Source organism: Quercus robur, chromosome 5, assembly GCF_932294415.1.
Source record: "Quercus robur chromosome 5, dhQueRobu3.1, whole genome shotgun sequence".
Lineage (NCBI taxonomy): Eukaryota > Viridiplantae > Streptophyta > Magnoliopsida > Fagales > Fagaceae > Quercus > Quercus robur.
The window spans coordinates 3,171,151-3,182,958 of record NC_065538.1 but is presented as its reverse complement, the minus strand read 5'-3'; the positions used below and the strand labels follow the sequence as shown (position 1 = coordinate 3,182,958).

At 37.1% G+C, this 11,808-nt stretch overlaps 1 protein-coding gene across 10 annotated transcripts in view; it reads right to left on the bottom strand.

Annotated features, from left to right (window-relative positions):
- Nucleotides 1–84: 84 nt before the first annotated feature.
- The window catches only part of LOC126724841 (peroxisomal (S)-2-hydroxyacid oxidase GLO4-like), a 104,203-nt gene continuing 92,479 nt past the window's right edge, over nucleotides 85–11,808 (bottom strand). For 3 of the 10 annotated variants that reach the window (XM_050429255.1, XM_050429254.1, XM_050429247.1), the window contains exons 3-12: nucleotides 3,436–3,560; nucleotides 3,306–3,352; nucleotides 3,157–3,234; nucleotides 2,880–3,004; nucleotides 2,653–2,719; nucleotides 2,425–2,487; nucleotides 2,049–2,118; nucleotides 1,506–1,606; nucleotides 1,064–1,168; nucleotides 85–542 (exon numbers count right to left, since the gene is read on the bottom strand). In XM_050429255.1, the coding sequence (XP_050285212.1) occupies nucleotides 363–542; nucleotides 1,064–1,168; nucleotides 1,506–1,606; nucleotides 2,049–2,118; nucleotides 2,425–2,487; nucleotides 2,653–2,719; nucleotides 2,880–3,004; nucleotides 3,157–3,234; nucleotides 3,306–3,352; nucleotides 3,436–3,560 (961 nt within the window). In that variant the 3' untranslated portion in view covers nucleotides 85–362. The other 7 variants (XM_050429246.1, XM_050429256.1, XM_050429248.1 and 4 more) reach the window with 5 other exon arrangements.

The window sequence follows — 11,808 nt, the reverse complement described above, 5'->3', positions numbered from 1 at the left end:
GTTTTATTCTGTAGAACTTTACAAAGATCTACCGATAGAAAAGTAGAAAATATCAATCCTTAAACTTCTAGTACAATTTAAGAGTAGAAGAAATGGGGTTCTGCTCTGAACCCATATCTTTAACATGGACTTCAAGGTTCCACACATAGAACCACATTTATTTATAAAACAGACATAGATATGGCAGAAGATAGTATTCATGGTCCCATTCCACTATCTACATGCCATCTTGATTATTGAAGAATATTCCACACCTATTCACAGTTACTTATTGTTAACAATGTAATTACAAATGTATAGATATTGTTGATGATCTGAATCATTTTTCTTTAGGACATTGTCCTAATGCTTCAAATATTTTATTAGAGCATTGAGTGGATTTTTTTATGCTCTGTCCTCACATGGCTTCTAGTAATATCTTTCACACTAGGACAGCCAGACAGTGCCATGGTGAGCTCAAGCTCATCCTTCAGCATATGGATGACTTTTCTCACCCCATATTCCCCCTTTGCTGCCAACCCATAGACAACAGGCCTTCCAATCTGCAATAATAAATATATAGATTACAGTAGAGTTTAGAGAGCTTTGACCAAGAATCATAAAATTTTAATAGGTTTTTAAATATCAGCATTGACTTTGGGATGGAGAGAGAAGCAAAAATTAAGTGTTGAGGATTAACACTGCCAAGACGTGTCACTCCTACAATTATATCCTGCACTCTCAAAGTGTTTCAATGATCTAGGTATTTATCTTGAGCAACTTAAAAGTTTTTTATTTGCACATGCAAGTTAGACGGAAATTAGACAATAAGTTGAAAAAAAAAATGGCAATCTAGAAGCAGAGTACGATAGAGCTGCTTCCCAAAAAGGCATCAGTTGGATTCACTGACATTCATTGACAGTTGAAACTCACGTAAAAGCAATTACACAAGCGCATGACCAAAAATACTACTTGTTCTCTTTATATAGCAACCACAAGGTGGACATTGAATGTGAAGAAATGGTGTAAGAGAAGATTCATAAGTTAGTTACATGAATTAAATAGTTTGGGGTGGAGAGCTTACAAGGATAGCTTGTGCACCAAGGGCTAATGCCTTGAAGACATCTGTTCCTCGCCGCACTCCTCCATCAAGGAACACAGGAACTTTCCCTCCAACAGCATGAACCACCTGCAACCACAAGATGCCTAAATATCCACAATCGCTGATTGAACTTTGGCATGCCAAAGAGCATAGTGTAACTCTACACAAATCCAGACAGAAAAGTCCTGTGCAGGAATGCATGGCCACATACGTGTCTTGTATTAAATTGCTAAAATTTCATACAAATTTGAATGTTAAGGATGTCTAGCTATGGCATTACCTCATACAAAACGTCCCTAAACCCTTATACTGTTAACATCTATATTAAAGGAGCACAGAGATGCAAAATGTAGAATCTGTGTTTACACCTACACACCTAATGAGAATAATATTCTTATGCTAAGCAGTAGAGATAAAACTTCACCTCTTCCAGAACAGTAATAGTAGCAGGAGTGTAATCAAGCTGGCGAGCCCCATGATTAGAGACAACAATCCCAGCAACACCTACTTCTGTCGCTTTTATTGCTGCCCATGACAGTACATCAAATGTTTAGGATATTTGAATGTTGAACAGAAAGTAAAGCAACCATGACATTCAAGGATCTGAGTAAATTATCAAGAGCATGAAAAGATGCAGAATTTAAGGTGATTTACATAAAAATGTTTGACAGAGCAGATAGAGGAGGTAATTGTGAGAAAAAAAATCACACAATCAGGATGATTAACAGGCCTCCTATACTTGAAATTCCAAAGATAAAAAGGATGATTAACTGAAATTTTCATTGAAAGTTTAAAGTTTCAAAGGCAGAGAATGTTCTTCCTGTTACTAATGGAAGGAAAAAATAGGGAAGATGCAAGATAGAGATGTGAATATCAGTAATAAAGCTTGATCTTACCATGTTCATGAGTAATAATAGTGATAGTAAAATAATGATGAGATGCAAATATCATAAGATGGAGAACCTACCATCTTCCCGAGTGAGTACTCCCTTGATTAGAATTGGCAAGTTTGTTATAGATCTTAACCATCCTATGTCCTGTTGTGATGCTATAGTTAAACTCATAAGAATGTAAGAAACCATGGTCCTTGCACACACCCTCAGCAAGAAAAATAAAAAGTGAAACCATATAGGCACTTCCAATGGTATCTTATGCCTCAACCTTTACATTATAAAAGCACCAACTAAAACACATAACGCTAAAATAAGTGTTATAATGAGTAAAACAACTAGTTTTGAAAATTTATGCAGAAGGGGAAAAGAAACTATTTTCCAAGTAAAATCTTTCAAACATTTTTGCTACAGCACATTAAAAGGTAAGCAGAATAGGTTACTTGTTTATACCCTCCAACACAAAGAAGCATCAAGGGCCCCTTTGGCAAAACCTTCTAAAATTGAACCTTCATCCTGCAGAAAATTTGATTCAGTGAGTAACAATAAAAGCTTTAGTTTTAAAATTTTAAAAATAAGATTAAAACTTCAGTTAACATGCATACATGTGTCCATTTTTTTAAATTCAATGCATCTGGCACATTTCAATGTGGCAATTGGGAGTTACACAATTTCACTCACATTGTCCACTTCAGTTGATACAATGCCCTCAATATTCTTTAATGGCGGTAACGGTGGTACAATCATCCTGCAGAACTTATTACAGTCATATTTCAAATAAGATATAAGATCGAGCCTATTCTGTTAGCATGAAATGAACATAAATACCATTTCATGGAGAACTTTATACCCAACTGTGAAGGGAATAAAATGATTAGTGTTGGAAAAAAAAAGGAGATAATATCTACTTGTTCTTTATGTCTGCCTCCCTTCGACCAAGCATGGGAGCATCAACTGTCAGCACAATAGCCTTGTATCCATTTCTTTCAGCTCTCTGAACTAGCTGAGCTGCTACATCTCGGTTCTTATGTACCTATTCCCAGACGAATATCAGATTACGGTGTGACTTGCTAACAACAGGATCACCAATACAAAGACAAAGAAAGCAACCAAAAGAAAGTGTTGCTGCTAAAGAAATATACATTTCATTAATGAAATTATAAGAGCTAAAGAAGGATTGAATACATATAATTGAAAAAACCGAATGGCATTGCAGCTGGAAGCAACCTCCTCTATAGTGCAGGAAGACACGGAGGACAGAACCTGCAATGAAAAATAACTTACAATTCATGAAACTTAGCAAGAAAATTAGCTCCATATTTAAAAATAAATACCATTATAGTATTAGATGCAGCTGCTGCTCTGGCTGTGGCGATCTCCCCTAGAATAATCACAATGAGCAAGTAAATAAGAATCCAAACAAATTTCAACTGAGACTGAGAACTCTTCCAAGAAGATTTGGACCTTCTGGATGTGCCAACTTATGCATTCCAGTTGGAGCTACCATGATTGGTGCTGAGATTTTGTAACCTAGTACAGTAGTTGACAAATTTATTCTGCTTACATCTACAAGAATTCTAGGCCGGAACCTGAGAAGCAGTGGAAAGTGATCAGGAAATTATTGTAGCCAGTTTACAGCAAAAATCACCAACTGAATTAGCAGCAGCATACGTTATTCTGCGAAATGCTTCCACATTCTCTTTTAGGGTGTATTGATCCTCAGCTCCCCCAGAAAAGAAGTCATAATACATTTTTGGAAGAGCTTGCCTAGCCAATTCTTGAAACTCGTTAACATTAACGGGTTCACCCTCCATTATCCTGGATACATGAGCTTCAATAGATGGATTACTTTCCAGTGATTTAATACTAGATGCATTCTGAATAGACTACACCGTATAAAGACATTGATTATGATAGTATTAACAATGGCAAGAATTTCTTAAAATACGTGATACTCCTGTTTAAGGCCTTAAAAATTTTGCTTGGCCTTGCTTATATTATGATATAGCCACAGGCCAGCTTGAGACAAAGTTGGGTTCCCAAGCAACTCTAAATTTATTGCACAAAGTAGTATGACTTTGATGAATCATAATCAAAGCCATTCACATACTATGTACTGGCTATTGGCCATTCCTCACCAGTCACCACCATTTTAAGCAAGTCAATCTACAATATTGAAAATATTCACATATACATATTCATATGGATTGGTAAGATATCCCAGAAAACATTTTTGTTTTTGTTTTTTTTCTTCTTCTTTTCCGTCTTTATTTCATGGTCTACAAAGTACTGCAGAGCATAAAGATTCAACATGGTACTTACATAAGCAGAATCAAAACCAGGTAAATGCCTGAAATCACTTCAAAGCAATCAACACCAATAAAAAGCATGATGACCCATTAAAGTATTAACATTCATTACTACTCAAAAGATGGTCAAGTAGATCATGATCAAAATATAAGCAGCACATACCTACAAGAGCTGAGATTGAAAGTCCCTAGAGTTTCTACAATCTGAGCAGCCACTGAAGGAAAAGCGTATTAAGTTTGACTTCCTATTCAAAAGAGTTAACATCTCAATTGAGTTAAATATGTCAGTGGGCCAGACTCTAGAGAGCTACTAGGAGTGGTGTAACTTGCACAAATGGGCAAGGTTATAATTGTCATTGTGATGAACAAAGTCGTGTTAATACCAGACTCTGAAATTAGGCCACCTCGGCCAAGTTCTGTTCATCCCATATTTGAGTATTGAATAATAATCTCAATGATAATTTCTAAATTATTTATGTTATTATGTAGAATTAAATAATAGCTTATTTAAATATATTGATTTTTAAACGAATGTCGAGTGTCCTAAAGTTAATGAGGATTTAATATTCTATTATTTTGCTTTTGAAAATATAGTCTTTGAAAATATATTATCTTTGATTTTTTTTTTTTTTTTTTTTTTAATTTGTATATAAGTAAAAGGACAGTGCACTACAAGTCACAACTATTCTAAAGTCCCTCAATAATTTTTTTTTTTTTTTTGATGGAATAAAGTCCCTCAATATTATTTTGCAATCATGAAAGATGTTGCATACTCCGTAGTTGGTGGCCAGTTTAAGACCATCCAATAAAGTTCAAAGTTCCAAGGCCATGCTGGTTGTAAAACATATGGTCTGAGCAAAACAACAAACCTATTGGTTAGTAAAGTTCTTGATGAGGCCTCCCTTGCCAATCCTGAATTGCCTGGTGCAAAATCCTTGGTTTTAATGGTTGACTGGTTGAGTTTGAACTTTGAACCATGAGTGGGTTTTCAATTTGATCTCAATTTATCTACCAAGACTAAATTTTATTTCTTAATGAACATCAAAGCTATAAAAAAATTAAGAACCAGCAATAATTACTAGCCAGACCCAATTGGTTAACTATTGAATTGAGAACAGTGGGGTCCAGTTGGGAAATTTGTTTTAGTGCATGAAAACTCTCTACTTATATATATATATATATATATATATATATGAGTTTTTGTGTTGGAAAAATAGTATGGAGTGAATAAGAAATTGATGTTTTCTATGTTCACTTGAAGATGCTATTATAAATGGTAAAAATCCTTGAGTCCCACATTGGAAATGATAGAGAATATGAGTTTGGGTTGAATATTGGATTGGGCTTTAAGCATGTGTGGACTAGGCCCACTTATCCAATTAATAATAATATTTTATTATTTTATTTTTGAGCCAGTAAGTCTGTATACAGCAGTTATCTCTGAAACAGTGTTTTCAGTTTTAAGTTACGTATAGTTTTATTGTCCCTCATTCATGAAAAAAAGAACTTTTTCAGAGAAAACTCTCCCAGTGAGATTTTTGTTCATTCATTATGTGTCAAAGAGAGAGAAAGAGGCATTGAGTAGTTCGTAGAGCACGACCTTATATGCTTCTTTTTTGTGCTGATGATCATTTTATCCTGGGAGGCAAATGTCCATGAGTCTCAAAGCACCACAGTGAAAGTGTGAGGGGCAAAATCTGGTTTAAGAAGATTGTGTTAAACACAAGACTTGATCTCAATTGTTCATCCTTTCACGCATTTGGTTTGTGAGTCTTTAATTATTTACAAATTTCTATTTATATATATTCAGTATTTATTAATTGTATTTGCCTTTTACATCTATTTATATTATTGCTTATTGTTAGATTTGTGCATTGTTCCTTTTGCTTTATCACAAAAGTAAATTGTTGTATTATTTTTAACAATCTTAAAGCAGAATCGTATATTTTAATTTACATTTGTGATTGACGGTGAAAGGAATTTTGTGTTGGTTGAAAAAAACTAAATCAACATTTATTTTTCACTACGTTGAAACTGGTAAAACTGGGTTTGTGTTTATTGGTTTTCGTATATATCTATATACTTGTTTATTTTATAAAGTTAAAATTGTGAACTTTAATATTTTGCAATCGTTGAATCCCGTGCTTGACTGAGTTTGGTTTATACATTGTTGTTAGTTGATCTTTTCTTCTTCTTGATTATTGTTGAGGTCTGAAAAGGATCATAGTGAAATAAGCCCAAAAGAAGAATAAGTCAAGCCCAAAAGGAAAATTCAAGCTAAGCCCAAAGTAGTAGATACAGGAGACCCATGAGGGAATAAAAGAAAGGCCCAGAGGATCCTGAAGCCCAAAAAAAGAAGCATCCAAAAGAAAAAAAAGACCACGGAAAAGGATAAGAAGCAAGGATCCTTAGGAACCATCAATAGGCGCGGATCCCTTCAGGCACAAAGAAAAAAGGAAGACTGGGACAGCTCGATAGAAAAAGACAGAAGAAGAAAACAAGAAACAAAAAAACAAAAAGAGCGCGAGCGACCTCTCATGGCACAGACAGAAAAGGCCTCGGGGAACCAGGACAGGGAAGAAGAATGATAACAAACGACTTTCAAAATGACAGAACAGGATTCCGCCCAAATAGGAAAGAAAAGGGAAAAGTGGAAGACGCCAGAAATGGGGATGTCGAGAAGGGCATACCTCAGCACGTCCCAAAGAAGATAGCCAACCAGGAACTTTCAAAAGAATCAGAGCTGAAAGAAGGAAAGAATGAGAAAAACGGAAAAGGGACTTACCGAGACGATGGGAACAGGACATGCTCTGTTTGCAAAAAAGCAAAACAGGGGAACCAACGGTTCCCCGGGAAGACCAAAAAACTCCATTATAAAAGGAGGGGATGGGTTGTGAAGAAAGAGCAGCGAAAAAAGAGAGAAACATAAGAAAGAAGAGATTCTCTAGAAAAACTATCAGAAAAATCTAGAGTGAAGAGAAAATACTAAGGGAAAAACAAACATTACTTCCCGGTATTCTGTAAAAACCACTATTGCACATACTCGGATTCAACGAGAATCAAATTTTGCAAGTTTTGAAGGCTGAAATAGCCATTCAAGGCTGTAATTTTTGAGCTTGATTGAACCTTGTATCACGTCCTAGTGAGCTTTCTGTAATCCAACAGATAATATATATTAATGAAACATGCTTCATATTTCCCAGGATCTCCTCAGCATTAATTTCTTATCGTTTTGCTAATCCTGTTTCTTTCCTTTCGAATTTATCTTGTTAATCTTTGGCACTCTTCGATATCCTTGCTTGTCATTTTCTTTATATTGTCAGGTGTATTCTTTGCATCCCACTTGATTCTTAAACAGCTCGTTAGCTGCGGTGAGTCAAGGTCCGGTTCACCAAATCCTCATTTTCATTTAGGCTCGGGATCCTTGGGCCTGAGTGTCACGAAAAAGGCACTCTCACAATTATATTAATTATTATTATTATTTTTTTGATCTTCTTTGAAACTTTGTTTGATTGAGCATTGGTCTATCTATTGGTTGGATACAATATTATATATGCTCATGACCATATAGTGATTCACGTGGCTCTATAATCTCCTTTTCTGTGTTGGCTATGTATTGTCTATTCTACATATGTGATTGTTCAGACTCAGTTGTTTAGTTTGTATACCAAGGAATGGTGGGTGGACACTGGGGCTACTCGCCATGTATGTTCAGAAAAGAAAAATTTTCATGGGAAATTCCTCAACCTCAAAGATTGAAGGAATTGGAAAGGTTGTGCTCAAAATGACTACAGACAGGTTTCTTACTTTGAAAGATGTACTGCATGTGCCAAAAATTCAAAAGAACCTTGTATCCGGCTCATTGTTGAGCAAGAATGGTTTCAAGTTGGTTTTTGAGTTTGATAAATTTTCACTCTTTAAGAGTGGAATGTATGTGGGTAAAGGATATTTGAGTAATGGCCTGTTTAAGATGAATGTAATGACTATTATTGATAATAATAAGGGTGCATCTTCTGTTTACATGCTTGAGTCATCTAATGTTTGGCATGGTAGATTGGGTCATGTTAATTATTATACTCTAGATAGATTGATAAATTTAAATTTATTGCCTAAATTTAAAATTGATTTTAATCATAAATGTGAAATTTGTGTGGAAGCTAAGATGGCAAGAGCATCTTTTAAATCAGTTGAAAGAAGCACTGAACCTCTAGATTTAATACATAGTGATGTATGTGATATGAAATCTGTACAAACTAGAGGTGGTAAGAAATATTTCATCACTTTCATAGATGATTGCACTAGATACTGTTATGTGTATTTGCTAAGGAGCAAAAATGAGGCAATTGAGGCATTCATACAATCTAAGAATGAGGTTGAGAATTGTGAGAGTGCTTTTTCTTTAGCACATAGGCCCAAGGATCCTGGGCCAAATGATTATAGTTTGGTGGACTGGTTTTGGTTCACTGCAGCTAAAGGGCTGTTTAAGAATCAAGTGGTGCACAGGGCATACTTCCTACAATACACATAAGCTAGCAAACGAGAATATTTGTATTGAGCAACAATCAAAACAGCAAAAGTAATGCAAAGCAATCAATAAATATACAAAGTAATGGTTAGGGATTCTCAAATTAATAAGAAATACTTCATTAAATTTTCTTTATTAAGATTACAATGTGCTCACTAAGACGTGATATAAGGTTCAAGTAAGCTCAAAAATTACAGACTTAGATGGCTATTCAAGCCTCTAAGACTTGTAAAGTTTGAATCTTTTTGAATCCTAGTATGTGCTATAGTGGCTGTTTCTAGGATACCGGGAGATGGTTTACTAATTTCTCTAAGTTTTTCTTGATAGAACTTTCTCAATGATTCCGTTGTAATCTCCTCCCCTTTCTTCACGATCTTTCCCCCCCTTTTTATAGTGTTATTTTTAAGGTCCTAGGGAAATATTGATTCCCCTATTTTGCCCCTTGGGTACCAGAGCCCGTTTTGTGCCCATCGTCCAGAAGGTTGAGTTTTCCCTGTTTCTCATTTTTTTCTTCCTTTTGGTGCTGTTTCCTTGAAAGCCCATGGTTGACTATCTATTTCAGAGTGCACTGGTTTCTAACGTCACGTTCCTCATGGTTTAGCTTTTAGCCGTCTTTCCTCTTTATCTTTTTTCTTAAATGGGCAGAATCCTACTCTGTTGGTTCAAAAGTTCTTTGCTACTACTCCCCTTTTTATAGTCCTTCATTCCAGTTCCCCGAGGTACCGTCCACTTGCACTGTGAGAGGTCACTCCAGGCTTTCTTCTTTTTCTTGCTGGATCTCTGGTACCTGAGAAGGATGTATCTACCCTCTGTTTCTTATGTTCTTTTGGCTTTTCCTTTAAGCTGTCTTAATCCTCTCTTGGCTGTGCTACACGCCTTGGGGATCCCGAGCCTCTGGGGATCTCGACTAAGCTTTCTTTTTTATGCTGATTCTTCTCCAATCTTCTGATCTGGGCTTTTTTTTTTTTCTTCTTTCTTTTTCTCATAGGCTTTCGGGCTTGTCTTTTTTATGATTTTTGGGCTTTAAGCCTTTTGGGCTTACCATCTCTTTTCATTTTCTATGGCCCATTGTGTTTATTTCTTTGGGCCTGGGTGCTGTGATTTTTTGGACCTCAACATTTAGCCCCCCGAGCTTGTGGGTTGCTTGAAACCCACGCGTGAGTAATTCAGGGTTTCTTAGCTTTCGTAGGATTTCCTTTTAATTATCCCTGGGTTCCCTTCTTCCTTTTTTAGGATCCGGGCCTTTCCTGCTGCCTTTTGGATATCTTGGTCTTTTCTGCGTGTCGTGTTTCTTTATTTTGTAATTTCCCCTTTGAACGGGACGGGGCAGTTGAGTTTTTGGAGTACAACTTCCTTCACCCAATTTTTACGTTCCCCATAACTTCCATTAATAACTGCTAATTAATCTCTCCTTCAAAATTAAATATTTTGGCAACTTGTGTGTCTTTCTATACATTGTCTTCTCTAACTGCTCTTTGTGCCTTTATTGCGGGTGCTTCACATTATCTCTTTGCTTCCCCGAGTCTTTTATTCTTAGGTCTCTTTTCTCTCTTTCAATCAGTCTGCTACTCCCGTTTCCTTTTTCCATTCTTCCAATCCTCCTTACCTCTCATCATACCCATTACTTTAATGGCTTCTTCTTCTTCTCGAAAAAGAAGAGAGCGTACTCCCAGCCCTTCTGAGGGTGAAGGCTCTTCTGGTTCTGCTCAGAGCAAGTCTTATGAGGTCACTGAGCGCTCGACTTTTCCCCTACGGGACCCTTAGTACTCTCTTAATCTATCTTTCCCTCAAGTGTCTCATGGTGAGGCCCCTCCACCCCCTCATGCTTAGGTATTTTTTGGTCAGGCGGGTTTCGCTAGTTCTGTTCAGGTTCCAGACCTTAGAGAAATTTTTGATCTTCAGATCAAGCGGGGACTTCGAGAGGCGGTGCCTATCTTCTTTGATTTCAATCCTGGGAAAATCCAAGGTTGGCCCATCTGGGTGGATAGGGAACTATTTGATAAGGAGTTCGTGGGCCGCCTGGAGTGCGTTGGGATCCTGAAAGCGGTGGCAATTTCCAGGAAGCTTGAGGGTTTCAGAAACGCTAAGGGTCTCAGGCATCTGGTACGCCGTTGGTGCCCTTCTCTTCACACCTTTTTCTTTTCTGTTGGTGAGTTGACAATTACCTTGGAGGATGTGGTCAACAACTTCCTTCTCCCGGTGTTTAGGGATGAGAATCCTTTTGATATTAGTCCTTCTGAAAAAGATCTTGAGGTAGAAAATAAATTATTTAGCCATTTTGGTGGTCGTACCGCTTCTCCTGGTGGTAAGCTAGCCAGGATGGGGAGATGGGTTATGATCCTTTCTCGTGAGAAAGATAAGGAAGTCAGGCAAGTTGGTTTCCTGGCATTCTGACTTAGTAAGTTCCTGTTTAGTGAGTTCTCGGGGTACGGGGTCAAGTCTACTTTCTTTCCGTTGGCAATTAAGTTGGCCCGAGGCGCTCAGTACCCTTTAGCCCCCTTGTTCTTGGGCCATGTCTATTCCCAACTAGATCAGCTTCACGGAGATGAAGCCGAAGGTGACTCTTGTTATGTAATCACTTCATCTCTTCCCAGCTAGTTCTCTTTCTTCTTCTACTCCTTCCAGATCTGCCAATCTCCTTTCATTGTTCGTGTCCTTGGTTTTTTCTTAACTTTCTTCAAGGACCACTCTTGGTGTAGGAACAACTAATTCCATAGGGCTGATAGCTTCTGTTCCATAGACTAGGGAAAATGACGAAAATCTCGTGGCTATTTTTAGAGAGCTCCTGCATGCCTAAAGTACATTTGCCAAATGATTACTCCATTTCCCTCCATACTCATGCTTCATCTTTTTAAGGATCTTCAGCATCACCCTATTAGTGGCCTCAGCCTGGCCGTTTCCTTGTGGTAGTATGGGGTAGACCTTCCATGCTTGATGTAATATGCCTCAGTCAACCCCTTCATGTCTTTGTTTATGAATGGGGTCCCGTTATCACTGATCAAT